Source organism: Equus przewalskii, chromosome 26, assembly GCF_037783145.1.
Source record: "Equus przewalskii isolate Varuska chromosome 26, EquPr2, whole genome shotgun sequence".
Taxonomy (NCBI): domain Eukaryota; kingdom Metazoa; phylum Chordata; class Mammalia; order Perissodactyla; family Equidae; genus Equus; species Equus przewalskii.
Genome location: NC_091856.1, coordinates 38,703,603 through 38,731,041, shown reverse-complemented (window position 1 = coordinate 38,731,041; position 27,439 = coordinate 38,703,603). Strand labels below are relative to the sequence as shown.

At 62.3% G+C, this 27,439-nt stretch overlaps 3 protein-coding genes across 3 annotated transcripts; 2 read left to right on the top strand and 1 right to left on the bottom strand.

Moving 5' to 3' along the window:
• Positions 1-1,289: 1,289 nt before the first annotated feature.
• TPRN (taperin) lies at positions 1,290-10,140 on the top strand. Its single transcript, XM_008539027.2, has 4 exons — positions 1,290-3,310; positions 9,094-9,346; positions 9,443-9,549; positions 9,654-10,140. Exons 1-4 carry the CDS (start codon positions 1,391-1,393, stop codon positions 9,714-9,716), a joined length of 2,343 nt encoding a protein of 780 aa, XP_008537249.2. The 5' UTR covers positions 1,290-1,390; the 3' UTR covers positions 9,717-10,140.
• Positions 10,141-11,504: 1,364 nt separating this feature from the next.
• On the bottom strand, positions 11,505-13,333 carry SSNA1 (SS nuclear autoantigen 1). The gene is made up of 3 exons (XM_070595984.1): positions 13,144-13,333; positions 12,510-12,709; positions 11,505-12,080 (listed from the first exon to the last, which is right to left on the bottom strand). The coding sequence occupies exons 1-3, from the start codon at positions 13,193-13,195 to the stop codon at positions 11,970-11,972; spliced, it is 363 nt and encodes a 120-aa protein (XP_070452085.1). The 5' UTR covers positions 13,196-13,333; the 3' UTR covers positions 11,505-11,969.
• On the top strand, positions 13,204-25,512 carry ANAPC2 (anaphase promoting complex subunit 2). The gene is made up of 13 exons (XM_070595964.1): positions 13,204-13,512; positions 13,772-14,394; positions 15,411-15,543; positions 16,548-16,722; positions 17,150-17,269; positions 17,721-17,838; positions 18,513-18,694; positions 19,076-19,217; positions 19,595-19,670; positions 19,759-19,962; positions 24,420-24,549; positions 24,795-25,030; positions 25,140-25,512. Exons 1-13 carry the CDS (start codon positions 13,375-13,377, stop codon positions 25,350-25,352), a joined length of 2,490 nt encoding a protein of 829 aa, XP_070452065.1. The 5' UTR covers positions 13,204-13,374; the 3' UTR covers positions 25,353-25,512.
• The last annotated feature ends 1,927 nt before the right edge of the window (positions 25,513-27,439 follow it).

The window sequence follows — 27,439 nt, the reverse complement described above, 5'->3', positions numbered from 1 at the left end:
CTGTTTTGTTGTTCCCTGTTTTATTCTGGTAGTTCAGAATGAGATAATCCTGTTGGTGTGGAAGTGAACATAAGGCTTGGCTTCCTTTGGAAAGGTGGTTTGAGGAGAGTCTGGGGGATGAGACACTTGACTTCTGGAAGGCTGAAATCCAGTTTGTTTTCTGCAGCTTAATAGAGTGGGCAGGAGTAAGGCAGCAGTAAAGCGGTGGTAGCTGCAGACTGCCATGGGACCCAGAGGCTGCGAAGGGCACTGCAGGTGGAAACCAGCCCCAAGTCTTTGCAGAGCCCCAGGTGCCCTTGGAGCCCCGTTCCTGAAGGTGAGTGGTGTGGGAGGCAGTAGTGTTGTTACTGAGCAACTACTGACTGCAGGGCAGTGATGGAAAGGCAGGTGACACCTGCCCGTGTCGATGCCCCTAACTTCCCCTTGTCCCCTTGACTCCAGTGGGCCTCAAAGAATGTGGTGAGCACAGTGCAGCCCTCAACGGGGAGTAAGTTTTCTCATGGCATGTGGGTGGGGAAGCTGTGCCCTCAGTGTCAGTGGCAGCCCTACCAGCCTTGGGATAGGGGAAGTTCAACAGATGAAAGAGGAGTACCCTGGCGGGGGCAACAGGGTGGAATAGGACGCCCGGCTTTGGCCGCTCTTTCTGCGCTGGAGAACTCCGGGCCTGCTTGTGTGCGGGGAAGGCGTCCTCTTCCTGTCTGCCTCCTCCCAGCTTCCGCACTTGCGTCCGTGCTTGGTGGGCTGTGGAGGGCAAAGTGCGGTAGAGCTGCTCCCGCTTGTCTGAGGAAGAGAGTCGGATCTGGGTCCGGCAAAAGCTAGAGGTTCCAGAGAAACCGATTCCTCAGCACTGGTGGGGCTCCAGCATTGAAATCTCCACTAGGTCCCGCAGGGGACGGAGGGCCGCAGGTGGGCAGTCCTGGGACCTGGAGGCGGGAGGCTGGTGTGCAGCCAGTGCGCCGCCCACGGGAGCGGGACAGCCTTCCGGTCCCGGGCCGGCCCTTCCTCCACCGCGCTCTCAGCGAGGGAACGGGTCGGGCTGGGTGCTGGCACGACAAAGACCCAGCGCGGCCAAGGTCACCCGCGACGCGGGGCCCAGGGGTTGGGCTCAGGCTGTCAGCCAGGACCCGCCCCCGCCGGGCTCCTCCCCCGGCGCCGCGGGCCAGGGCGCAGAGGCGGAAGTGGGGGCCACCAATGAGCGGCGCGAGGCGTCGGGGCGTGTCAAAGGGAGGGCCTTCCCCAATGGCGTTGGCCCCGGCTGTGGGCGCTGTCCAATGAGGCCCGCGGGAAGGTAGGGTCAAAGAGAAAGTCCTCCAATCAGCACGGCAAGCCATGCTCCCCTGCCATAGGTGGGGCCGCCAGGCGCGGGGCGGGTCTGAGCGGGCCTCCCCCAATGGGCGGCGGCAGGTGGGCGTGGCCGCAGCGCGAAGGCCGGCGGCGGGCGGTGGCCGCAGTTCACTGCGCGCGCTGGCTCCGGCGGCCGCTCTGCAGCATGGCCGGGCTGGGGCGGCCGGGCCCGGGGCCTCGCTCCGCGCTGCCCGCCTGGAAGCGCGAGATCCTGGAGAGGAAGCGGGCTAAGCTGGCCGCCCTGAGCGGGGTCGCGGGCCCAGCGTCGGCGGCCGGGGCGGGGGCTGAGGCGGGCGCGGCGGGGCCCGCAGGGCCGGCGGCCGAGCGGCTGGTGCTGGCGGACAGCCTGGGCCCGCTGCGCGAGAACCCGTTCATGCGGCTCGAGTCGGAGCGGCGGCGCGGGGCGCAGCGCGGCGCGGGCGCGGGCGCGGCGGGGGCGCGGCCGGTTCAGCAGCTGCTGGAGCTGTACTGCCGCGTGCCGGGCGTGCGCACCATCCGCGCCGACAACATCCTCATCATCGAGTCGGCGCCCGACTTCCCGCCCGCCGCCCCCGGCCCCGGCCCCGGCCCCGCCGCCCACATTCGCGCCGCCGAGGTCCTGGTGTACGAGGCGCCCCCGCCGCCCGGGCGCGTCAGCCGCCTGCTCCAAAAGTTCGACCCGCCGGCCCCGCCGCGCCGCCGGGAGAGCCCGGAGCGCGGTCGGCCCCCCCCGCCGCCGCCCGCCGACCCCGCGGCCGACCCGCGCGTGGGCGAGCGCGCCGCCTGCCTCGAGCCCGAGCGCCGCGGTGCGGGCCCCGGGACCCGGCGCAGCGACTTCCTGCAGAAGACCGGCAGCAACTCTTTCACCGTCCACCCCCGGGGTCTGCATCGCGCCGCGGTCGCTCGCCCGCCCCTCAATGGGCCTGCGGCCCCCGAGACCCGGGCCGGCGCTGCCAACGGCCTCGCGGGCTCTGCGCCCGCGCCGGGCGAGTGGAAGCCAAAGGTGGAGTCGGGGGATCTCCCCGCCTGCCCGCCCCTCAGCCCTAGGACCCCCAGTGCCACTCCAGCCGCGGCCCCGGCCTTGCCCACGCCCAGCCCTGCCAGTGCCACTCCCAGCCAGCGCCAGTGGGTCTCTGCGGCCACCAGCGCCAACGACTCCTTCGAGATACGACCGGCCTCCAAACCGGACATGGACGTGATTCCCACCGGGGACATTCAAGCCCGGGCTCTGGCCAGCCTCCGTTTGAACTCCCGCAACTCGTTCGTGTTCATCCCCAAGCACAAGGTCTCTGGGGCCCCTCCTACAGAAAGAAGGTACACTGTGGGCCTGCCGGAGGGAGAGATTGGCTGGGTCTCCCAGCGTGTGGAGCGTGAAGCCCAGCTGGTGTCAGAAGTGGATGGCACACCTGGCCATGGAAGGAGCCCCTTGGGGTTTGAGGAGGGGGGCTGCCCCAGGCCAGCCACTGCCCTCCTGGACCAGGCCATTAGGTGGCAGAGGGCGTCCTCACCACCCCCATCCCCACCAGTGGCCACCGAAGCTGAGCCTGCCCAGGGCTTTGGGGTTCCCGGCTTGGCCAAGAATGGCAGGAAGCATGGGAGGCCAGGGCTGCCCATCACCTTCATCGATGAGGTGGACTCAGAGAATGAGGTCTCCCAAGAAGCCAAACTGCCCTGCTCTGGGGCCGGTGCACCTCCCTGGTACCACTCCCGCCCGGCCAGGCCTGGGCACCCGTCAGAGCTCCAGCACCGAGGTGGCAACACTTTCACGGTGGTGCCCAGGAGAAGGCCAGGGGCCCTGCAAGCCAACAGGGAGCCTGTGCCACTGGAGGCAGAGAAAGAGGAGGTGGGTAGCCTCTCAGAGCCCCCTGCTGTCCAGGGAACTGCACTGAAGAAACGCTACCCCACTGTGCATGAGATCGAGGTGATTGGCGGCTACCTGGCCCTGCAGAAGTCTTGCCTCACCAAGGCTGGCTCCTCAAGAAAGAAGGTCAGTGGTGGGGGCAGGGTCACTGGCCGGGAGGAGAGAGGTGATGGGTCACACAGCTGAGGGTATAGTATGTGCCCTGTTCCCAGGACAACTGGCCTGGGCAAGGGGTGGTTTCTACATGGCCTGGAGGTGAGATGGGGCTCAGTGGCTCTGCAGGCTCCAGGAGGGGCTGAGCTGGGGGGAATCCCTGGCCTGGGCCCCAGAGAAGCTCCGATAAACTAGGGGCCATGGGGACGGCTTGCCTACTCTATGTCGAAAGGCTGTTGGGGATGGTCAGCCCAGCCAGCACTGTGGCTGCCTGTTGGTCCGTGCAGTTCCGTTTGGAATTGGCTGGGCAGGCCTGACCCATTGTGGGTCTAGCTGGGAGAAGTTCTCTTGGGCCTGGTAGCTCTGTCCTGGCCCTGGTTTGAGAGAGTAGTCTGGTGTGGTCTCCTGGAGTCCTGGCTTATGGGTGTAGCAGGTGCCAGGATGAAGTGCAAAGAGGCAGGAGGCCTGTGATTCTGGTGGGGTCGGATCCCTGCCTTGCTGTTAGCTTGTGGGCGCAGCACAGGGAGCCATTCGGAAGGGGCTGTCAACTCCCCAGAAGGTCTGCTGGCTGAAGCTCAACCGGACCTGGCCTCGGGCAAGTGATTATTGAGTTCCTGGTGTGTGTCAGGCCTAGTCTGAGCCTGGGGTGTGATGCTGGGGAACAATGAAGAGGCCCCCTCACTGGGGAGGAGGGGCCTAGGGCAGAGAGGGACCCAGGTGCAGGGCCAGGAGTCCTGTGGGAGCCTCACTCTCTGGGCAGCCCTGCCTGGTGGCCTGGAACTCTCTGAACACAAGAAAACGTTCTTCAGATTCTTCCTGGTCAGTCTAGCTCCTGTGTCTGGCCCTGGGGCAAATTCCAAGGCCAGCCCCACATGACCCCATCAGCAGCTGCAGGGCAGATGCGCCTTTCCCTGGAACTGAGATGGCACTTAGCAGGCTTCTCCTTTGGCTGCTGGTGTCTAGGCTGGCCCCTGGGGCCATCTCTGCCCCCAACCTCAGTTGCCTTGGGGTGATGGGGATGGTGATGTGACTCGAGTCAAACCTAAGCACCCTCACCATTGCCTTGCTCGTTCAGTCTCATCAGATGCACCACCTCCTTCCTCTGTTTGCTTCCTTTCCACCTTCTGCCTCGGTTGGCCTTGGTACAGTCCCTCCCTGTGTCATCCTTCTCTTTGGGTAAGGGCATGAGCACTCCTGCCAGCTCCATCTGCCGGCTCAGACATCCGTGCCTGTCTCCCACAGTGCTTCCGGTGGGCCCCCCACCCTTCCCGTGTGCCTAACCTTGCCTCACCCTTTTTTCTGTGACACAGGCCATGACTCTCCCACCCTTGCCCCTGCCCTTTCCCTTGGAGGTGCGGTCCACCCAGCAGCCTGGCTGCCGCCTCCACCCCCCTTGTCTTCTCGTCCCTCTCCTGCTTCCTGACCCTTGACCCTGGCCACCGTGGGAGGTGGTCCTTTCCCATGTTGGCCCAAGAAGTGGAGGTGATAACAGCTCCCTGCCTCGTGGATGAGGAAGCTGAGGCTGGCAGAGGCCATGGAGCTTATGGGGCAGAAACTGAGTGCAGGGTTCTGTTCTAGAGCCCTGGCCTTAATGTGGCTATCCTTCTACCCTGAGCCTGGCTCTCCTGGGGCTGGAGAGTTGCAGCCTAGAGCCTGGTCATCCCCCCCTAGCTGGGGACGGGGTCACTAGTGGCAGTGGGTGGGGCCATAGGGCAGGAAAAAGTGACAAGAAGAAGCCAACCCCAGCCTGGAGGGAGAGGGACTCAGATCAGCATGAGGGAGTTGGGGGTCCAGATGGATGACGCCTGGCATGGCCAAGTGGCCTGGCTAGGGCCCTGCCAGAGCAGCACGACGCGCTGGCAATGACTTCCTGCCTGGACATGTGCCAGCTGCCCTGCCCAGGGAGAGCCGGAAAGCCTGTTGGTGGAACTGAGGTCTGGGGCTGCCCAGCTTTTCAGAGCAGCTTGCTGGCCTCGGACTGCCCCCTGTGTTCTGCCCCTTCCCTGTTGTCCCTCCTGTCTGTGGCCCCTGGGCATTCCTCCTGCTGCTTCTCCAGGCCCAGATCACTCCAGCCAGCCTGTGGTTTGTGTCACTGTCTTGCTCCCCCCAACCCCGGCTGAGGATGTGATGGGCTGGAGGCTCACGTTGACCCCTGTATGGCTGACTGACCGGGGGCAGTGGTGGGAGGTGCTGGTGCTTTTTCTGGGGGGCCATGTGAGGTTCAGCTCTGCAGGGGGCTGTCTGGGCAGCAGAGGTCGAGGGAGCCTGCCCCTGGGTTGGCACTTCAGTAGAGGCTGTTATGCCCTCATCTGGCCTTAGAGGGCTACAGACCTGCCCTGTGTGGTGGGGGCGCCCGCCATGTAACTGGGAGGCCTGCCTGGTGGGTACCTGTCCCTGTCCCCACTTAGTTATCTTTTGGCAGAATGGCAGATGTCCTTTCTCTCCCTCTCTCCCTGGAGGGCCAACCTGGGGCTGGCTGCTGCAAGGTGTTGGGCCATGCCCCCTCACCCCTGCCGCTGCCCCAGGGTTCCTGTGGGTGGGGCTGTCAGCAGCTGCCCACACCACCTCCCCTGCTTGGTGCTGAGCACCTCTCCCTTTTGTGAGGTGCCACCTGGACTCTTGCCTGTCTGGCGGCTCCTTCCCCTCCCCTTTCTCCTCCTTACTCTCTTACCTACCAGTCCTTTGCCCAGTCTGAGCATATCAGCGTGCCCAGGGCTCAATCCTCAACACCCTGGGCCATCCACCCTCACCTGCGGTGCAGTCGCCACTCCAGCACCCCAACTTTGCTGGCCCAGCCTTGGCCTTTAGCCTCACTCCGGTCTTCAGACCTTTGGGGCTCCTGCCGTTGGGGGCCTGCTCCCCACCAGTTCTTCCTAATGAGGCTGTCTCCTTACTAGCGTGGAGCGCCACACCCACTGCCATGCGGGGTGGGGTACCAGGCTTCTTGAGGTGCTGCGGCTACATTCCTGTCCTCCGGCCTGCTTTCCCGCCCTCCCTGCTTCCCCCCTGGCATAGGGTCTGCCCTGGGTTAGGGGCTGCAGTTGACTCAGGGTGTCCCACCTGGGCAGCTGTGGGAACTTTGGTGGGGGCTGTGTGGTGGTCCTGTTGCCCCTTGGAACTCGAGCTGAGTGAGGGATGGGAGTGGGCACATGTGTGCTGGGGAGTGAGGGACACAGCGGGGTGCTCACCCCCAGCCAGGGCTGGCCTGCTTGGCCCAGAGTCCAGGGTGGACACCCTTCAGTAACCCGAGCTGGGTGTGCATGGGTGGGGCGAGGTGAGAGGGAACAAAGGGCCTGTGAGAGCCGGGAGGTGGGCCGGGCCGGGACCCACCTGCTGCTGCTTTCCGGTGCAGCGGGCAAAGTCCCCAAGAGCCAGGTGACCAGGTGTGTGCAAGTGCCAGCCCCGGGCCACGCCCCTCCAACCCGTCCGATCTGCCTGGGTCTGGAGGCTGGCCCCCCAGCAGCGTGAGTCATGGGGCGTCCTGTGACCCACAGACCTGCACCCACGAGGAGGGAGGCTTGTGAGAACTGCCCTGCCGCCTGGCCAGGCTGTGCCAGGCTCGGTGCCTGCGTGCGCCCAGCCCCCTCAGTCTCCCTGCTGGGAGCTAGTCATGTGGACTAATGAGGGCACGCTAATCCAGCCAGGCCCTGGCAGCTGGCCCTTCCCGTATCTTCAGTAGTGGGGGATGGGCCCAGAAAGCTCAGGGTCGTCAGGGCAACACCATGTACCCAGGGGTGACTGGGAGCCCAGTTCACTGTGGGGCCTTGGGACAGGAGGGTGCCCCTGGGCTGGTAGCCCTATCCTGCCTTGGGCTCCTCTTGGGGTATCTGTCCCTGAATCCCAGAGGGCCAGTCCTGGAGAGCTAGGCAACTCCATCCCCGAACTGGTTGGCAGTGAGTGGGCACCTGTGGGTTCTGGTAGTCACCCCCCTATGACACTCTCTGTCCTGTTGGCCTCCTGGAGCAGGGCAGCTGGAGGTTTGGGGGGGCTGCCAGGGAATAAGTAAGGTGAGGTATAGTATGCCTTTGAGTGACAGGAGCAAACATCTCACTCCTGATTGGCTGACTCAGGTGGTCTGCTCAGGTCCCTGACTGCTTGGCTGTGCAGACAGCTGGGGAAAGGGGGGCTGGGACGAGGCGGCCGGGACTAGGCCAGCAGCTTGCCCGGCAGGTGACTGTATGTGAGCCGTGCTGAGATGGGAGAGATCAGGAGCTTGGTGGGTGGGTAGGGGTGCCCACGCTGGGCTGCATGTGCAGGTGTGGCTGTGGGAGGAGAGGGGCAGGAGCAGGTGCCCTTGTTTCTGGACCCTGGCTCAGCAGGACAGTGCCTCCCACTCTTGGTGGGTCCTGCATGTGTCCTCCGAGGCCAGTGCCAGGGTCCCTCTGCTGCCCCAGGCTGCAAGCCCTGCCCTCCTATGTGGCCCCTCCTCATCCTGCTGTCCCTGGGCCCCATGGTTCTCTGCCTGGGGGCCTGGCTTCTGCCTCTGGCTCCTTCCAGGGGAGGAGGAGGAACTTGAGCTGGCCGCTGGTGTCCTGTGCCCAGGAGTTTAATATTTCGAGATCCAGCAGGGCTGCTCCCATCTGCTGCAGGCGGGTGGCTCTCGTATTCATTACCGACCCGTTGGGCCCAGCCGAGCCCTGCTGAGTAGGCCTGGGGGGCATGCGGCTCTTGTGGGGAGCCAAGTCCCTGGTTGGGGAGGGCGAGGATCCTGACCCTGAGTGTCTCAGCCCTTCTGCTGATGCTTTCCCCACTGCCCATCAGGACCACCAGCCTAGCCTGGGCTCTGAGGCTGCTGGAAGACGGAAGGAATTTGCTTGGGCGTGAGATCTTGAAGTCTGCAGAATGGGCAGGGTGGATGAGGGCCAGAGGGCTGCCTGGGTGGGAGAAAAGGGTCGGTGACCCCCACTCGGTGCAGCCTTGGACCAACGCTGACTCAGTTTGTAAAGGGGGTGACAGCACTTGGTGCCACCTTCCTGGTGCTGGCACATAGCAGCTACCCAGCTTTGGCACCTTGTGGGCCCTTAGGGGACCTTGAGGGCCTGGCCTTGGGTGTGCCAGGCCCTTGACCAGCAGTGGTGGTCCATACTGAGCTGGGTGAGCAGAGTTGTGCAGGTGCCCAGCAAGCCAAGATGTTGTAAACTCGGTTCTGGAGAAAGGCCCCTCTGAGGATGTAGCCGCCCCCCCCCCCCCCCAAGGATGTGGGCCCCCATGTTCAGTCTCTCTTGGACCCTGCTCCGGCCATGAAGCCACTAAGTGGGAGGAGATGTGGCTGGTGCTCTGTTTCCTTGAGAAGGCAGCCCTCTGACCCTTGGAGCTGCCTTAGAGGCTTCTGGAGACCCCAAGACTTGGGGCTTCTCGTGCTGGCTGGGGTCTGGTCCCTGGGAGGGGTGGGTCACTTGGGGTGATCTGATCCTGGGCCTGGGGTGTGGGTAGGGGACAGGTGGTGGAGAGGGGATGGGTGGGGCCTGGGTGCAGGGGTTTGGACACACTGGCCCTGGGTCTGCCGTGGGCAGCCAGACCCAGCCCTCCTTGGGTCCCTGTGGCCTGGTCCTGAAGGGTCCAGATGGAGAGGTTGTCTCTGAGGAGGGGCGCCCCACCTCTCAGAGCCTCTGAAGGGCTGATGGTGTGTTCTGCTACCTGCTCGGGGCTGACGCCCTTCACTGTGCCCCTCAAGGTCCCTGCACTGGCTCGGTCTGGCTAGAGGAGCCCTGGCGGCCAGGCAGCAGGGCCCTTGCTGACATGCCTTCTGCCCCTAGATGAAGATCTCCTTCAACGACAAGAGCCTGCAGACCACATTTGAGTACCCTTCCGAGAGCTCTCTGGTGCAGGAGGCGGAAGCTGAGGAGGAGGAGGAGGAAGAGGAGGAAGAAGGGGAGGAGGAGGAAGAGGAGGAGGAAGGGTCAGGCTCAGAGGAGGTGGTGGAGAAGCCTTTTGCACTCTTCCTGCCCCGAGCCACATTCGTGAACAGCGTGGGGCCCGAGAGCCCTCGGCTGCCGGACAGCAGCTCAGGTGAGTGCCCACCTGCTGGAATGGGCAGCCTTGTGTGTAGCCTGGGCCACATGTCCGCGCATCCACACGTCCACGCGTGTACCCCTCGGTCCGCAGGGCTGTCCAGCTACACTCCAAAGCACACCATGGCCTTCAGCAAGTGGCAGGAGCAGACACTGGAGCAGGCCCCCAGGGAGGTGGAACCCACGCTGAAGGAGGTCATGGTGAGCCAGGGCAGGGTGGGTGGATGCCCAGGGTGCAGGTCTGGGTGGGGGTGGTCTCTAAGGCCTGGATGAGCCCCATTGGCTGTCTCTGTGCCCTCTCTCAGCTCACCCCCGCCAGTCAGAACGACCTCTCGGACTTCCGCAGCGAGCCAGCCCTCTATTTCTGACCCCGGCTCTGCCAGGACGGCCAAGGCTGAAACCCAGGAGCTCTGCACCCCTCTTCTGCCCTGCTGGGCTCTGTGCCCCATATTGCACCCTCCCTTCTTGGGGCCTCACAGCCATGCTGGTACTCAGGGCCTGAGCCTGGAGCACCTGGGGCTCCTCTTTCTCTTGGGGCCGTCTGGGTCTTGCTCTCTGGCCCTGGTTTGGGGGCGCTGCCTGTGGAAGAGGGATGGGGTCCTGGCAGATGCTTTGCCCAGCAGCTGCCAAGCGTGTCTGAGGTGAAGAGCTGGCCTGGCTGCCTGTCTCCTGCAGGACTCCAAGCCCCCTCAGCCCACACTCCTTATGGCAGAGCTCAGCCTGCCCCCTTTGTGATGAATGGCAAGTCTTTTCTTGCCTCTGATGATGGACTCAATAAACAGCACTGGACGAGCTGCCTCTGCCTTTCTTGCATGGCCCTTGGCCTGAGAAGGGGGCGGAGAGGTGGTCACCTGCAGGAGGCCACAAGGGTGTGATGGGGCCCAACTTAGACATCTGCTCAGGTGTAGGAGGGGCCCTAGGTGGCACCCCCATCCTGGTGGTCCAGGCTCTCATTCCCTACAAGCCCACTTGTCTGGTTTCTCTCAGCTACCCTGTCGCTCGGGAGAGGGCTTCCCTGTGTCTGCCCCCACCTCTGGAGCAGCCCTCTCTCCACAGGGCTGGCACAGGGGGAGGTATCATGGAAGTTGGGACATCAGGCCTGCTCTCTGGGGTCTGGAACTCCATGTGCTCAGGGCGGCAGGCGTGGGAGTGCTGCAGCTGTTGGGTCTGAAGGGCCAAGAGTCTGGGATGGGACAAAGGTCAGGGCAGGGGGTGGGCACAGCCTCAGGGATCTTGCCTCCCATTTGGCTTAGAAAGCTCCCTGACCCACGGGAGCCTGCTGCAAGGCTGTGACAGGCAGACCGCTCCCCTGGTGTCACTACTAGTGGCTGGCCGGGAAACCCGACAGATCTGAGAGGTGATGGAAGGTGACAGGAGACGCAGAGCTGCCCACTGGGGAGCAACTGCAGGCTGACACTGGGGCCATTTGCAATCCAGGCCTCAAATGACAGTCTCTCCCTCCTGGAGAGTCAAGCCCATAAGAAATGCCACCTGGCCAGGCTTGGGAGGGAGGACAGTGTTTTCGGGGTATTTTCTTGGTAGGAGTGGACCCAGTTTTCTCCAGACTCTTCACTAACATGCTTCCCAAGTCTGCCCAGCCCACCCTGGGCAGCAGCTGCAGGAACCCCAGCAGGGCTGACAGGGCCACAGAGACAGAGCCAGAGAAGAGCCAGGATGGAGGTCTGGGCCCCAGGCCACATGGAAAGCTGGAAGTGGACACACTTGGTGTGTGGCCAGGGAGGGCGGAAGGCAGTGGTGCCATTGGGATGAGCACAGTTTGGAATCAGGGAGCTAGGGTGCAATCCTTGCTGGGGGACCTCAGCCCAGGAAGGGTGTCTCCCTGGGCCAGGCCTTATGCTGGACACCAGGGTGTGGCAGAGACCAGGATAAGGATGAACTGTGTGCTGGAGTCAGGGGAAGGGAGCCAGGGGCCCTGGTCGGGGGAGAGAGTGGACAATGATGGTCATAGGAGATCCTCAGGGGCACCCTCAACTTTGTCCTCAAGGCCAGTGAGGCTGGTCACAAGGAAAGCCACTCCAGGCTCTCCTCTCTCCCTCTCACAGAGGAGCTACACCACAGCTGATAAGAGGCTCATGTTCTGGCTCTCAGGGTGTTCGGCAGCCCCAAACTCCTGACACAAGCAGCAGGCTGGCATGGATCTTTACAAAGACAACCTTTATTAACAGTCACAGGCCACAAGGGCGAGGTCTAAGGTGAAAGAAGAGCCGCAGCTCTTCCCCCACTCACCTGGCCTGGGCACCCGCTGGCGGAGGGACAAGGTGAGGGGCCTCCCATGGTGGTGAGACTACAAGCAGGACCCTCCCCACAGCCCAGGGGGGTGTGGGGGCCTCAGAGAAGCCCTGAGTAGAGCTGGCCCATAGCTTGCCCTCCCTGCAGCCTGTGTGAGGGCAGGGCCAGGACCCCCACTGATGGCCTGTGCCCAGAGCTTTTCTTGTCACCCAGGGCCAGTGGAGGTTGGCAGCTGCCTCTCTTGGCACCCAAGACAGCGAAAGAAGACAGCTGCTGTCATGAAGAACAAAGACATTGTGAAGACAGACTTGCTGGGGGCCGAGTCGTTGATGGGTACAGTGGAGACAGGGCCCTCCCCACCTGTGGCCTCATCAGCTGTCCTTGTTGCCTCCACTGCTTTTCTGCTCAGAGGCTGTGGCTTTAGTCAGATTCCCTGCTTCCCTCTTCAGGACACTAAGCAGAGTCTGTGAGCTCTCCAGGATCTGGGAACAGAGATAGGCACAAGACAGTTCCTCCCATTGAAAAGCTCTTGTGGCCCAGCCCCCCTCACACACTGTGCCAGGGCCAGACTGTGGGGTCTATGGGACAGGAGCAGGTGAGAAAAAGCCCCTGAGGGGACAGGCGAACAGGATCAGCGGGGCCCTTTTCCCTCTGAGTCTAACCCAAAGCCCCTCCGTTGCACCCTGGGAAAGCTAGGCCATGTGAGCCCTGGCTCCTGCTGCCACTCTGCTGCTGCCCTTCTGCTGCTCATGGTACCCAGTACGGTGCAAAGAACAGGACCTACGATGCACCAGGCCCCACTGACAGCTGCGCTGTCACTCCACAGTGGGTCCGGCCACACCGCTGTCCTGTCGCCTCTGCTTGTGGGCAGCCTCAGGCCAAAAACCACCTAGGGACTCCCCGAGCCCCACCTTGAGGTAGGCGGCCTCCGTCTCTGCGATGGTCCGGTCAAACTCGTTGCGAGAGGCGATCTTGCGTGCCAGGTTCTCGTTGACTCGGGCCAGCTTCTCTGTCAACTGTCTCACTTCGTTCTGCAGCCGCTGCTTCTCGTCCTCCTCCTGCTGGATCTGCCGGCACAACTCGTCCCGCTTCTGGCACAGGTCCTCGATGCCTAGGGTGGGTGGGGAGGCGCAGGCGCTGTGGGCCCAGGGCAGGAAGGAGCACCACCCCTCCCAGTCTGAAGCCCACCGCTTTGTAACACAGAAGGGTGGTGGCGGGCCCGGATGCCAGCAGAGTCACCTTCCGCCCGGCCCGGCCAGTGTCCACCTCCAGGGTCTCAGGGTTAAACAAGGCACCGCACGAGACCGCCGCGGGGCCGGGGACAGCGCATGCTCAAGCCCTCCGTCCTCCTGCTCGCCCCACAGATATCCAGCCCTCGGCTACGCCACACTCTGGCCGCGCGCGGGGCAGGTCCGCACGGCCTCCGCGCCACCCGGCTGGACACGTACGCACCGGCCGCGCGCTGCGGGCCGTCCCGCCTGGGCCTGCGGGCCGCCAAGCCCCGCGCCCTCCCGCTGCCCGGGGGCCCGCCGCGCGGCCGCTCACACTTGACCAACTCGTTGTTGTAATTCTGCAGCGCCGCGCCCTGCTGGGTCATGGTAGCCGCCCGGGCTCGGCCGCGCCAACCGCCGCTACAGCATCGCCGCCCGCGCCTGCGCACTGCCTCCCGACGGCGTGCCCGCCACAAGACACCGCCGCGCGCCTTGTGTGCATCATCGCCGTGCGCGCCCAACCCTGCGTCAACTCCGCGCGCCGGGCCGGCGGCTCTGGGGCCAGATGGCGGCGGCGGCGGCGGCGGCGGCGGCGGCGGCGGCGGCGGCGGAGGGGTGCGGCGACCCCGGGCCTGCGCAGGAGCTGCTGGTGGCCTGGAATACCGTGAGCACCGGGCTAGTGCCGCCGGCCGCGCTAGGACTGGTGAGGCCCGGGAGGAGGCTTTGTTGGGGCGCCCGCCCTCGGGTCCCTGCGGCGCCATCCTCGCCCGCCCCTGTCCTGCCCCCTCCTCCACGGTCTCGCCTCGTTCGGCTCCCCGCAACCCTTCCGCGGTGTCGGGCCGGCATGCGCGCCCCGCGGACCAGGGGCAGCGGGGTTTCCACAGCCTCCCCTCCGCCCGTCCCTTCCCCACCTCTCCCCGCCTCTCCGCTGTGTTCCCTCCTTACGGTTGCCTGCACGCCAGGCGTCCTCCCGGACCAGCGGTGCGGTCCCGCCGAAGGAGGAGGAGCTGCGGGCGGCGGTGGAAGTTCTGAGGGGCCACGGTCTGCACTCAGTCCTGGAGGAGTGGTTCGTAGAGGTGCTGCAGAACGATCTACAGGCCAACATCTCCCTCGAGTTCTGGAATACCATCTCCCAGCGCGAGAACTGTGCGGACGAGCCTCAGTGCCTTCTGCTGCTCCTTGACGCTTTCGGCCTGCTGGAGAGCCGTCTGGATCCCTACCTGCATAGCCTAGAGCTCCTGGAGAAATGGACTCGCCTGGGCTTGCTGATGGGCACCGGCGCTCAGGGGCTTCGGGAAAAAGTCCACACCACGTTGCGGGGCGTCCTGTTCTTTTCCACTCCCAGAACCTTTCAGGAGATGATCCAGCGCCTCTATGGGCGCTTCTTGAGAGTCTATATGCAGAGTAAGAGAAAGGGAGAAGGGGGCACAGACCCGGAACTGGAGGGGGAATTGGACAGCAGGTATGCCCGACGCCGGTACTACCGGCTTCTGCAGAGCCCGCTGTGTGCGGGATGTGGCAGTGACAAGCAGCAATGCTGGTGCCGCCAGGCGCTGGAGCAGTTCCATCAGCTGAGCCAGGTCCTGTGAGTACTCACACTTGTGTGGTCTTGCCCTTGTCCCTCCTGACTCCCACTTGCTCCCCTGTGTCCAGCTAGTCTCTGCAGAGAGCTGGTAAGCTGGCTGGGGGTCCCTGCCACCTGTCCTGGTAGCCACAGACATGACAGAGGGAGGGTCCCCAGGATCCCTGTGCTGCAGGTTTGCGCCTTTTGTTTTGGATGCAGGTGTGTCTCTCTCTCACTCACGCTAGCCCAGGGTTCCATGCTTTGCTTACGCTAAGATCTTGTGTGAGTCCAAGCTTCCTGGGCTACACAGAATTCTGCCGTACCTTCTGTAGGCTAACTAGGGGAGAAGTGATGTTCATCCTACCTTGTAACTGCAAAAGGTGGGCTTGTTGCTTTTCCTCTCCAGAATGAGTTGGAGATTAGGCCGACATGCTGGGCAAGTGATTGCCTTCTCAACCTTTTGAAGAGGGAAGGCTTTTGTTGTTGTTGTTAGCACTAGGTTTTTATTGCACGGGTCCTCCACTCTCTGTGGCCACGTAAGACAATTTTGTCACTTTGAGTGCAGTGGTGGCAGTGCAACTGCCAAGGGAGTGGTCCTGTTGCTGGCAGGGGCCAGGGAGGCCCTGAAGGGCTTCTGTTGGGTTCATTCCAGATGAAAGTTACCTAGAAAGGTTCTTTTTCATCTCTTCTTGCATCCCTTTCTTATTGTAGATGAGGGTCTGTGCTGAAAAGCAGACACAGCAGTATCTATATTTAAGTGGCCAGAGAAGGGATGTATTAAGCTGTTGTTTCACAGCCATTTCTAGATGAGGCTTTGGTCCTTGGTAGCCATATACGCAGCTCACCTGGGGAAGGCCAGTGCCCTGGCCCGGGCAGACAGGCCCGCTGAGGAGGGAGGGTAGTGCCTTGTCCGTGCTCCGTCCTCCCAGGGACTTTTCCTCGAAGCCCTTGGCACACTTGTGCCCCCTACCAGGAGGGCTGTGGAGAGGTGTGCACTGGATGTGCGCTGCATGCTCACAGGCAGGACTCTCCTCCAGACACAGGCTCAGTCTGCTGGAGCGGGTCAGTGCTGAGGCCGTGACCACCACCTTGCACCAGGTGACGCGGGAGCGGATGGAGGACCGCTGCCGGGGCGAGTACGAACGCTCCTTCCTGCGTGAGTTCCACAAGGTGAGGCCGCTCCCTCGGGCCAGGTCCATTTGGACTGGAGGATAGGCTTCTGGCAAACCCAACACTCTGGCTTCAGAAGCGGCCAGAGAATGGAGACCTCACTGGCGGCTGAAGCTGTCTTGGTGCTGGGTGGAGGCCAGTTTTTCTGGGCCCACCCTGGTGACAGTGAGGAAGAGCCTGTGACATGCTCAGCGAGGTCTGTGCACAGTCCCATGGCTGCAGGCAGTGCCAAGGTCTGGGGTGTCCCACTGAGGGGCCTCGGGGTGCCCATGCTGTTAGAGTGTGGTCTGGGGCTCTGCTCTGGGCTCCCCAGAGTCATGGAGGAGCTGGGTCCAGCCTCGGGCCATCCAGCCTGCTCCCCTTCCCCCTTGTGTTTCTCTGCTGTTTCCTAGTGTTCACCTCCCGAGGATGCAGATTAGCTGCGACAGAGAATTCAAAGCAAGTGTCCCTCCTTGTAACAGTGGTCTGAAGTGGGTGGGAGCCTAGAGGCTTGGTTGGGGCAGCTGTGCTACCCCCAGGTGGCAGTGTCCAGGTGGTCTCATTGGTGGTTGGATGGTCTGTGGGGGGACGTATGCGTCCTCAGGTCCATGTGGCAGTATCTCCTGTAGATTTACGTGTGTGCGTTTGAAATGTTCTCAGTATACGCTGTGTTGTCTGCACGTGGGGGGCTGGTTGTGTACTTGGCCCCAGGGCAAGTCTGTCCGCTCAGGTGGAGGCGAGCACATTCTCAGTGCCCTGCGTCAGGGTCGCTGTAGCCAGAGACAAGTGTGGGCACTGATGCACTTGGAGGGGTGTGGGGGTGCATTGATGGAGGGCCTGGGACTCCTCCTTTGGTCTCCTCATCCTGCTGATTGGCATGTGCTCCTGGCCTCCAGAGCAGGTGGCCTTGGGGAATCCCCTGGGCCTGGCCAGCAGGGTAGGTAGCTGTGGGCTTCTCCCAGCCTCTCTTCTGGATCAGGCTGGGGCTCAGCCCCCACCATCCGACACCTGTGCTCTCCCGACAGTGGATCGAGAGGGTGGTTGGCTGGCTGGGCAAGGTGTTCCTGCAGGACAGCCCCGCCAGGCCTGCATCCCCTGAGGCTGGCAACACGCTGCGCCGCTGGCGCTGCCACGTGCAGAGGTTCTTCTACCGCGTCTATGCCAGCCTCCGCATCGAGGAGCTCTTCAGCATCATCCGAGGTCGGCCCCCACACACCTGCCTTCCTTGTGCCTGTGCCCTTCAGCTCCGTGGGTGGGGAGGGACACTTGGGGCTGTGCTGTCTGAGTGTGTCCTGGTGTGGCTCATCCCAACCCACTGTCGGGATCAGGTGTGAAATGGTGCCTGATGGTGCTTCTGGGTGTCTACCCCTGTCCCTCAGCCTCACTTCCCTGCTCTGGACTGGCCTGTGAGCGTTGTTCTGTCCCTCTGCCCTCTAGGCAGTTGTGGTCAAGTGTGTGGGCATGTGAAGGTGCAAGGGCAACGTGTGGCACCTGCAGGTGTCAGTCCTGGTTGTCAGACGTAGGTGTGGCTGCTCGACGTTTGGCTGGCTGCCTCCGTGTCCTCTCTCATACCCACAGTGAGTGTGCACCATGGATGTGTTTGCAAGCCCTGACCCTCTTCCTGCAGACTTCCCGGACTCTCGGCCAGCTGTCGAGGACCTCAAGTACTGCCTGGAAAGAACTGACCAGAGGCAGCAGCTGCTCGTGTCCCTCAAGGCCGCCCTGGAGACGCGTCTCCTCCACCCAGGTGCCTTGGGCTCTGCCCACCCACTGTTGAGCCCTGGGAGCCAGACCCCGGAGCCTCAGGGTCCAACCTGCCAGCCTGCAGGGCCTAGGCAGGAAGCGGGTTAAGGAAAAGCCTTGTGCAGTCTTCAGGGGAGGCTGGGGACCCTCTGCTTCACCCTCCTTTGAAGGGAGTCGTGGGAACTGACAGGTTTGGCCTGGGCGTGGAGGCAGTGCATGATCCCCCCAGAATGAACTGCCTGCTAAGAGGGGGCTTGGATCTTGGAAAGTTCTGGAGAAAGCATGTGTGAGTGGGTGTAGGTGGGGGGAGAAGGGGGCAGCTCCTGCAGGTCGCGCCGGTCTAGGGAGTGAGGTCCAGTGGCAACCTGAGGACCACCTGACCAGTGTGCAGCTGCTCAATGTCCCTGTGTTGTCCTGGGTGCCACTGTGACCCTGTCTCTTTCTCCTGACCCTAGGTGTCAACACGTGTGACATCATCACTCTCTACATCTCCGCCATCAAGGCACTCCGGGTGCTGGACCCCTCCATGGTCGTCCTGGAGGTGGCATGTGAGCCCATCCGCCGCTACCTGAGGTGGGTGTCACGCTGGCTCCAGGAGCTGCTCAGACTTGGGGGAGCTGAGCTCCCTGTGGGGGCAGTGCAGCTGGGGATGTGGCCCTTGGGACACCAGGGCCACTCCGTCCCTCCTGCTGGGCCGAGGGGCCTCGCCTTTCCTCTTACTGACGCCAGTTCCTGTCCCTGTCACTCATTGTCACCATGCCTGTGTGCAGGCGCTGGGGGCCCCGCTTGGCAGCCCAGCAGAGAGGTGCCCCTGCTCAGTTTTGCCTTGCACTGACCAGGCCCCCAGGCTAGCTGGGGAGGAGTGGGGCCCTTGCTCAGCCTTTCCCATAATGAGGAACAGAGACTCAGGCTGTCTGCGGGAGAACGTGTTGGAGCCACTGCCGTGGCACAGCTACCCAGAGACCTGGGGGAGCTGGGAGCATCTGGAGCTGCTCTGACTGGTATCTGCTGTCTCTCAGCCATGAACAGCCTGGCTTTATGTCTGTCTTGTCAGCTTAGCTCCTGCTGCCCCCAGAAAATGGTGGTGTTTTGTTTTAATGTTTTTTTTCTTCTGAGAAAAAGTTTCATGGATCTGCTTTTAGCGTTGGCCAACTGGTGCTGGCTGCAGGGGTCAGGTGGGATCATGTGGTCAGGCAGGGCCAGCAGCAGGAGGCACCATGTGGGCCCGCATTACTCATACCCGGCAGGACGCGGGAGGACACAGTGCGACAGATCGTGGCTGGGCTGACAGGGGACTCAGATGGGACAGGAGACTTGGCTGTTGAGCTGTCCAAGACAGACCCGGCAAGCCTGGAGACTGGCCAGGACAGTGAGGACGACTCCGGCGAGCCCGAGGACTGGGTCCCCGACCCTGTGGATGCTGACCCAGGTCCACCCCCGCCAGCCCCACAGGCTCTGGATTGTGAGGGAGGGTCCAGTGGCACTCTGCTTGAGTTTGTTGCCATGAGTGTTTTGGGACTTGAGGGGTCAGTGGTCAGTACCCAGCCCAGTCCAGTTTCCCGGGGTGCTTGAGCTGGCTGTGGCGGGCTCGTGGTGGGCCGTGTCCCCATCCAGGCCCACAGGAGGGCGCCTGCTTGCCCACCTGCCTCGCTGCTCCTGCTGCTGGTGGAGAGGATTCCTTGGTGGCTTGTGCACTCACTGCCTCGACCTGGGCCTTGTGGGCTCCACAGGGTGGGCCCTGCCTAGGTGCAGATGACGTTGCCTCCGTCCCCACGAGGTGCCAGTGGTGCCCCCTCCTTGTGCTGTGCAGGGAAGTCCAGCTCCAAGCGGCGCTCCTCGGACATCATCAGCCTGCTGGTTAGCATCTACGGCAGCAAGGACCTCTTCATCAACGAGTATCGCTCACTGCTGGCTGACCGCCTCCTGCACCAGTTCAGCTTCAGCCCTGAGCGGTGAGGCCTGCGAGGCGCCGCCGGGCTCCGGGGCTGCCATGCGCTCTGCGTCTGACCGCCCTCTGTCGACTGCTGTGTCTGCGAGGAGCTGTGTCGCCTGAGGCTGGGCAGGGACTGGCCTCGGCTCAGCTGCTGCCTGGGCGGGCCCTGGTGCAGGGGGAGCAGGTCTCTGGGGACTTGCAGGCCTCTGCCGGGACGGAGCAGGCACGGGGCTGTGATGGCTGGAGCTGCACTTCCTGCTTCTCTTCCACACCTGGGGGCATCCCTTCCCTGCATGGGGGTGCCTGTGCAGCCTGTATGGAGGTGTTGGGTGCTCTGCTGTGGGTGCTGGTTGGGGCAGGGACATGCCACACCCCCTAAGACATGTGTCCTTCCAGGGAGATCCGCAACGTGGAGCTGCTGAAGCTGCGCTTTGGCGAGGCCCCAATGCACTTCTGTGAGGTCATGCTGAAGGTGGGCGCCCAGGGCTCCCTGCCCACCTGTCCTGGTCTCCCCAGACCAGACCCAGGGTCTTTGTGAGACCCCTGTCTCCTTACCCCAGGACATGGCAGACTCCCGCCGAATCAATGCCAACATCCGTGAGGAGGATGAGAAGCGGCCCGTGGAGGAGCAGCCGCCATTTGGGGTCTATGCTGTCATCCTGTCCAGCGAGTTCTGGCCGCCCTTCAAGGACGAGAAACTAGAGGTCCCTGAGGACATCAGGGAGGCCCTGGAGGTCTACTGCAAGAAGTATGAGAAGCTGAAGGTACTGTCCAGGCTCCCCTGTGGCAGGGGCGAAGCACAGGTGGGCTGCGGCCTGACCTGGTGCCCCTTCCACACCTGGCTTGCTCAGGACAGTGCCAGGCTGCGCAGGGACAGCAGGGCATGGCCGTCTCTGCAGTCGCTCTCGCTCTTCCTGCCGTGCCCTTCTGATGCCCCTCACGTGTCTCTGCATTGGGGCGAGAGGGTGGGGCCAATGCTGTGCTCCCCCTGCCTTCCCTTCTAGGAGCCTGCGTGCGAGCACGTGTGCGTGGATGGGCATGCGTGCATGTGCTCTTGCATGTACTTGAGGTGGGGACGCATCGCCTGTCTGAGCGTCCTCTTCCACCGTTCACCCTCTGGCCTTTCAGACTGGGGTTTGGCGTGCCACGCTTGCCCCAGGGAGAGTCAGGGGGCGTCCACCCAGGAGCCTCCAGGAAGTCTCCAGATTGCTCTCGAGGCATATGAGCTCCGTGACCCTACTGTGTCCCTGGCCTTACCCCAGCTTACTTCCCTGGAAGCTGCTTTCCTGCCTTCCAGGGCGCTGGAAGAACAGTGCCGACTGCTGTTGGGGCCCTGGGGGTATGGGCTCAGTGAGGAGGAGAGGCTGGAGCACTGCAGGTGTGCGGTGTGGTGAGGAGCGGGGCCGGGATGGGGACTAGCTGAGTTCTGCGCTTGTCCCTTCCAGCGGCTAAGCCCGGCAGTCCTGGGGCGGGGAGTCCAGGTGGTAGATGTGGCAGGAGGGGCCTGGTGTGGGCAGGAGGTGACAGTATGTAGGAGGGCCTTTCCTTCCAGGTGATGGTACAGCAGAGATGTGGTGGGAGAGAGGAGGGAGTTAGGACTTGTCCCAGGTTTCTGGGGACAGGTGGAGAAGCAGGGTCTGGGGTGTTCAGTCTGACAAGTGGGTTGTGGGGCCTGAGAGGCCGCAGGGTGCAGCCCAGAGAGCACTTCGGCCTGAGGGGACACTGAGCACCCAAGTGAGGATGAGTCCAGCAGGCACCCAGGGTGCAGACCCTGAGCCCCAGGAGCTCCTGGGACACCTCCAGAGATGGGGGCCAGTAACCAGGGCTTGAAGAGTCCTTGGGACACAGCCCCAGGAGGGAGGCAGGTAGGGCTGGGGTGGAGTAGGTGGGGGGGGAGGCAGCGGGAGAGGAGGCAGCTTCTCCAGGTTTGCTGTGAGAGAGGTGCTGGGTGTAGCTGCATTTGGTGTCATAGGCCAAGAACCTAGTTCCTAGAGAGGAGGGCTCAGTGCAGGACAGCCAGTCCCTGGACAGGGACTTCTTTCCAGAGATGAGGGCAGGGCCCTGGAGCGAGGAGGCTCGAGTGAACTTGCAGCCTTTGAGGGTCTGAGTGGCGCCTGCTGGCTACCCACCCCCCACCCCCCACCCCCCTGTACTTTCCACTCCTGCCTGTGTCATGGCGCTGGCTTGTGGAGCCTGCCAGCGCTGCACCACCTCCTCCTGGTTGAGGACATCTGTGTGCTCGGTGCCCTCTCCTCGCCCTTCTGGCTGCCCCGTTGGTGTGTAGCCTCCCTGTGCTCTCCATTGCCCCTGCCGGGAGAGGCCCGACTGGCCTCCACCAGGGTCTCCACTTGGGTCCCGGGGGTGGCTCAGCCACATCCTGCTGCTCAAGCTCAATGCACCTGATGTGATGCACCCAGTGCACTTGGTCTTCACTCCAGTTGCACTTGTAGTGGCTAGGGTGGGTCCTAAGGCTGTGTCAAGAGGGCAGGCCTGTGGCCACAATGCCTCTGCCTCCCACCAGCTGAGCTCCTGGCCTGAGGACTGTGGTGGACATGTGTGGGTGGTGGTGCAGCCCGCAGTGTCCTTGCCTGTGCTGTCTGCTGCTGGGCCTTGCGTCTGCCCAGCTACAGGCTGGAGCGGTGGTTGTAAAAGTCATGGCCTTGGAGCCAGAGCTCCTGGCTGCAGCTTTGCTGGTTGCAACCTGGGCAAGCTGCGACTCTCCTTCCATTTTCTCGGCAAAGTAGGGATCGGTATTGCCGCCCCCCTGAGAGCTGTGGGGACTGTGGAAGGTCCTGTGGCTGTACTGGTGTCCTGGGGGCGGCCGTAGCAAAGTACCACAAATGGGGGCTTGAAGCAACAGAAGTTTATTGTCATAGTTCTGGCAGCTAGAAGTCCAAAGTCAGGGTGTCATAGGATTGTGCTCCCTCCCAAGGCTCCAGGGGAGAGTGCTTCCTTGCCTCGTCCAGCTTCTGGTGGCTCCAGGTGCTCCTTGGCTTGTAGCTGCATCACTTGAACTTCTGTCTCTGTTATCACGTGGCTTTTTCCTGTCTCTTTGTCTAAATTTCCCTTTTCTTGTAAGGACACTAGTCATATTGGATTAAGGGCTCACCCATCCTATTCCAGTATGACTTCATGTTAAATAGTTGTCATTTCTAGGTAAGGTTACATTCTGAGCTACTGGGTATTAGACTTTAATATCTTTTGGGGGAGGTCACAGTTCAACTCATGAGAGTCCACCATCTGGTACCCTAAAATGCTTGTCTTTCCCACGTGCAAAATCCATTCAGCCTATTCCAACATCCCCAAAGTCTTAACTTTTCCAGCACCAACTCTAGGTTCAGTCTCATCTACATGCCAAGTTAAGGTCCCAGATCTCAGCATCTACAGAACATCTCCGTCAGGTTCAGGAACAGTTCCTCCTGGAGCACAGCTCCTCCTCAGCTGTGGACCTGTGAAACCAGACAAGTAGCTGTCTGCTTCCAAAGGACAGTTGTGGGACAGGTGTAAGGCAGATACGCCATTCCCAAAGGGAGAAGCTGCCAGGAAGGAAGGAAAGAAGGAAGGAAGGAAGGGGTCTCAGGCCCTGAGCAAGTCTGAAGCCCAGCAGAGGAGGTTCTGTTTGATTTCAAGGACTGAGAAAACCTTCCTTGGCTTGAGGCTGTCTTCTCGGCCCACAGGGTGCCTCTGCTAGGCCTCTGCACTGAAGCTTCGCTCAGATTCATGCTCTCATTGGCTGTCTCTCCCTTTTGGTCCAGGCTGGCAGTGTTTCTACTGGTATAAAATCCTCAGAAACCTTGTTGGCCTCCACGCAGGTCATGGGCGTCCAAGCCATCAGTCACAGGCCCTCACATTTGTCTTGGACAGCCACTCTCTGTCCTGGCTTCTCTAAGCCTGCTGGTGGCTCCACCATCACATGCTCAACTCTTTGGCCACACTCTTGGCTCTGTCTTCAGAGCACACAGAAGAATGTCCTGATCATCAAGTGCCGCCTCCTGTGGCTCACCAGTTCTCTCCGCTTTGCCTCTTGCATTTTACTACCAGCGGCAAGGAAACACCAGGCTGCACCTTGCACACTTTGCTTGGAAATCTTGGCTAAATATCCCAGGTCATCACCTGCAAGTTCTGCTTCCCACTCAGCAGAACACGTCTCTGCTACCTTCTGATGAGGGTCACCCTTCCTCTTTCCATTGACGCTTGCTCCTTTCAACAGACTTCACCAGAGTGGCCTCTACTGTCCATGTTTCTACCAACAGTCTCTTCAGAGCAATCCAGGCTTTTACAAGCATGCGGCTCAGAACTCTCCCAGCCTCCACCCAGCTCCCAGCTCCACAGCCACTTCCACATTTTTAGTTACGTGTTACAGCAGCACCCCTGTCCCAGGATCAAAATCTGAATTGCTTTCCTGTGGCACCTACAACAAAGTACCACAAACCAGGTGGCTGAAAACGACAGAAATGTCTCAGTTCTGGAGGCCTCCAGACTCTGTGACCAAGGTGTTGGCAGGTCTGCGCTTCCTCTGAAAGCTGTAGGAGAGCCCTTCCTGCCTCTTTGGCTTCTGGTGGGGCCAGCAGTCCTTGGCATTTCTTGGCTTGTAGCCACATCACTCCCGTCTCTACCTCCATCTCACTTGGCTCTCTTGTGTCTGTGTCTTGACTCCATCTTCCCTCTCCTTGTAAGGACATCGATATGTTAGATTAGGGCCCACTCTATTCCAGGGTGACCTCATCTTAACTAATTACATCTGCAGCAATCCTGTTTCCGGGTCAGGCCCCATTCTGAGTTCCCCTGTTTCCAGGTCAGGGCCCATTCCAAGGTCCCCTGTTTCCGGGTCAGGCCTCATTCCAAGGTCCCCTGTTTCCGGGTCAGGCCTCATTCCAAGGTCCCCTGTTTCCGGGTCAGATCCCATTCCAAGGTCCCCTGTTTCCAGGTCAGGCCCCATTCTGAGGTCCTGGGGGGTAAGACTTGGGTCTCTTCTGGAGCCAGTTCAACTCCTAGCAGCAGCCCTCATGGTTAGGCCCTCAGGGTTACGTCATGATGGTTGAGGGAGGGGGGACTGGAGCCCCGCCTTGTGCTCATCCTGCTGCTGCCTGTCTGCCTGCTGGGGGGTCGGGGGAGCAGGTCAGGGAGCCCTTTCCTCAGCTGGGGCCAGGTAGCAGAGCTTTGTCCAGCTGGACCCAGCCAGATCTGCTGGGCTGCTTGTGCTGACCCCAGCCCTCCCCAGGCCATGCGGACCCTCAGCTGGAAGCACACCCTGGGCCTAGTGACCATGGATGTGGAGCTGGCCGACCGCACCCTGTCTGTGGCAGTGACCCCTGTGCAGGCGGTGGTCTTGCTGTACTTCCAGGACCAAGGTAAGCCTACCAGACCCTAGCCGGCCTGCCCCAGCCATGCCTCCTGGGAGCCAGTGCTGGGTCCTGATCTCTGTCTGCTGAGGGGTGGGCCATGCAGGCAGCAGCCCCTTCCCTCCCCTTTCCCATGGGGCCTGGCTGGGCCGCCTGGTCCCTCTGACCTCTGGGAAGCTGAACTGGGCTAACAAGGTGGAGGGAGGCTCGGCCTTGCCCAGTCTGCCCAGAGTGCCTGGCTGCCCCGCACACAGCCAGCTGGACGCTGGAGGAGCTGAGCAAGGTGGTGAAGATGCCCGTGGCGCTGCTGCGGCGGCGGATGTCAGTGTGGCTGCAGCAAGGTGTGCTGCGGGAGGAACCTGCCGGCACCTTCTCTGTGGTCGAAGAGGAGCGGCCCCAGGACCGAGACAACATGGTGCTCATTGACAGCGATGACGAGAGCGACTCGGGCATGGCCTCCCAGGCTGACCAGAAGGAGGAGGAGCTGCTGGTGCGCCCGGGGGTGGGGTGGCGCAGGGGGATGGCTGGCTTGGGTTTCCGTGTGGTAGTAGCCTGGATGGTGGCCTGCCTGATGGCTGGCCTGGCCGCTGTCCCCCTAGCTCTTCTGGACGTACATCCAGGCCATGCTGACCAACCTGGAGAGCCTCTCGCTGGAGCGCATCTACAGCATGCTCCGCATGTTTGTGGTGACTGGGCCAGCGCTGGCTGAGATTGACCTGCAGGAGCTCCAGGGCTTCCTGCAGAAAAAGGTGCGCGACCAGCAACTCATCTACTCGGCCGGCGTCTACCGCCTGCCCAAGAACTGCAGCTGACCTGCCAGGCCCTTCCCACACCATCCCTGCCTCATCCTCACCTCGGCGTGTCCTGCTCAGCCCACCCGCCCCTCACCCAGTGCCCCCCATGCTCCTGCCCAGCTCCCACACGCCCCTGCCCAGCCCCGAGACTACAGAGTAAAGCAGATGGTTCTTCATCCTTTCCCTGTCCTGGTGGCTTTGTGGGCCCCTCAGGGACAGGTGATCCAGGGTCTCCCGCCAGATGAGCCTCCCTGTCACCTGGCAGGGCCTCCCTCCTTGGGAGCAGATGAGGGAAGCTGCCCGAGGAGCCAGCCCAGCCCTGGCCTGCACACCTGTCTTTGGGCTCCAAACCTGAAGGAGTCCTGGCACGTGGGTGACTCTGGGCTGCACCAGCCAGGGTAGGGCTTCAGATCTGAGGCCTGAGGCTCAGGCAGACGTGCACCAGGGCTTGGCTTCCCTCGAACCACCCCTGGGGCCTCCAGCTGCAGCCTCACTCCTCTGGCCTTTGAAAGGAACCTTTAGGGTCACCCTCCCTCTACCCAACCTGAGGGTCTGGCCCCGAGGTGCTGAGCGGAGAGCCCCAGGGCTGCTGCTGGGACGTGCGGGCTTGGTAAGAGGGGCTTGGTAAGAGGCTAGCGTTGGCTGAGCTTCCCCTGCTAAGGCAAGAACTTCCCGCATCTGCAGCAGGAGGGGCTGACCGGGACGCACGCTGGGGCAGAAGGACTGTCCCACGCTAGGGCTGGGCTGCTGCAGTGCTCGGGGCTCACAGTGAAGTGTGCTTTCAGAAAGCCGCCAGACGTGTGGCCTCAGTGCTCGTGTCCTGAGATGAAGGGCCCCACGAGCCCAGCCTTCCCCAGCGCAGGGGCGCAGGGCTGGTGTGTCCAGAACACAGGGTCCTGTCCAAGGCCCATTTGGGGACCCAGCACTGTCCAGGCTCAGGAGGCAGCGGAAGGTTGGCTCCACCCAGGCCTTCAGAGTTGCCCTGGGCGCCACAGCCTCCGTTGCTGAGAACTTGCTGGTCTGACAGGACCTGCTCTAGTCTGGTGGTGCTGTCCTCACAGGCAACAAAGGCCCTTTGGAACCTGCATCCCCACTGTTCCGCTCTCGCCCAGGAGCGGTTCATTCCTAGGCCCCAGACAGCTCCTGAATCCCCACCAGGCTGCCTCCCAGTGCTCGCCCCAATCTCTCTGCTTTGCCCTGCTCCGCATAGGAGTCCTGATGGCAGTCCCACTTCCAGAACTTTCTCTCCTTACTCCAGAGAATTCTGTTTGCACAGGGCTGAAAGGAGGAAATGGTAGGAGTTAGGCACATTAGCCTGAGCCATTTGAGGAGTTTGACGAGCCAGCAGCTCCCTCCCTTAGCCTCCATGTGCCAGTCTGCTCCAGGGCTGGCTGTGCTGGGGGCACAAGGGGAGCTGCTGCCCTCCTCTGACTTCTAGTGGAGGCCCTCCCTGGCACCAGGCTGGGTGCGCCTTCGTCATCTTAACCAGGATGCAAACCTGCTGGACTGGCCTGGCAAGGTGGCAGCACTAGCCCCTGGGCACACCTGTTCTATGTTCCTTTGGACTTGGTTTGCGGACGAGCGTGGTAAAACTCAGTGTGTCTTGGGTCACAACATCACTCAAGAGGTGCAGAGGTGTGCAAGGAGCTGCTGGCTGGTCCCTGAGGGCCCCACCAGGAGGAGGGCACCTGTGCCAGGAGTCAGGGAGGTCCCTGGTGGCCAGGGGCCAGCTGGGGCCAAGCTGTGCCCTTCCCCCTGGTGCCCAGTGGGATCATCGTGGGACGTGGGACGCGCGTTTCCTCCTGCTTGTGGTTTGCTTGGCAGGTCCTCAGGAGTGGGCAGGGGCCGGGAGGAGGCTGAAGTTAACCCTGACCACGCCAGCCTGCAGGCAAGTCCCTTGAGCGGCGCTTGCCTGGTCTGCAGGAAGCTGCAAGGGAACAGAGCCTTGGAGGGGAGGGCGGGCGGGCCAGAGGTGGCAGTGGGCTCTAACTTTACTGCCACATTTAAGCCGGGCCTCAGACGCTGCCTGCAGTCATTTCTGAGCCACCTGCTCCTAGAGGAGGATGTTCTGGGGAGATTTGTGGCCTGTGGGCAGTGCCCCGCTT

Bases quoted from the DNA above. Each gene is read 5' to 3' on its own strand.
- TPRN (XM_008539027.2), top strand. From the start codon at position 1,391: ATGGGCGGCGGCAGGTGGGCGTGGCCGCAGCGCGAAGGCCGGCGGCGG. The intron at 3,311-9,093 runs GTCAGTGGTGGG...TTCTGCCCCTAG, and splicing joins CTGGCTCCTCAAGAAAGAAG to ATGAAGATCTCCTTCAACGA. The intron at 9,550-9,653 runs GTGAGCCAGGGC...GCCCTCTCTCAG, and splicing joins CCACGCTGAAGGAGGTCATG to CTCACCCCCGCCAGTCAGAA.
- SSNA1 (XM_070595984.1), bottom strand. From the start codon at position 13,195: ATGACCCAGCAGGGCGCGGCGCTGCAGAATTACAACAACGAGTTGGTC. The intron at 12,710-13,143 runs GTGAGCGGCCGC...CACCCACCCTAG, and splicing joins CAACAACGAGTTGGTCAAGT to GCATCGAGGACCTGTGCCAG. The intron at 12,081-12,509 runs GTGGGGCTCGGG...CTCTGTTCCCAG, and splicing joins CGGAGGCCGCCTACCTCAAG to ATCCTGGAGAGCTCACAGAC.
- ANAPC2 (XM_070595964.1), top strand. From the start codon at position 13,375: ATGGCGGCGGCGGCGGCGGCGGCGGCGGCGGCGGCGGCGGCGGCGGAG. The intron at 16,723-17,149 runs GTCGGCCCCCAC...CTCTTCCTGCAG, and splicing joins GCTCTTCAGCATCATCCGAG to ACTTCCCGGACTCTCGGCCA. The intron at 19,671-19,758 runs GTGGGCGCCCAG...TCCTTACCCCAG, and splicing joins TCTGTGAGGTCATGCTGAAG to GACATGGCAGACTCCCGCCG.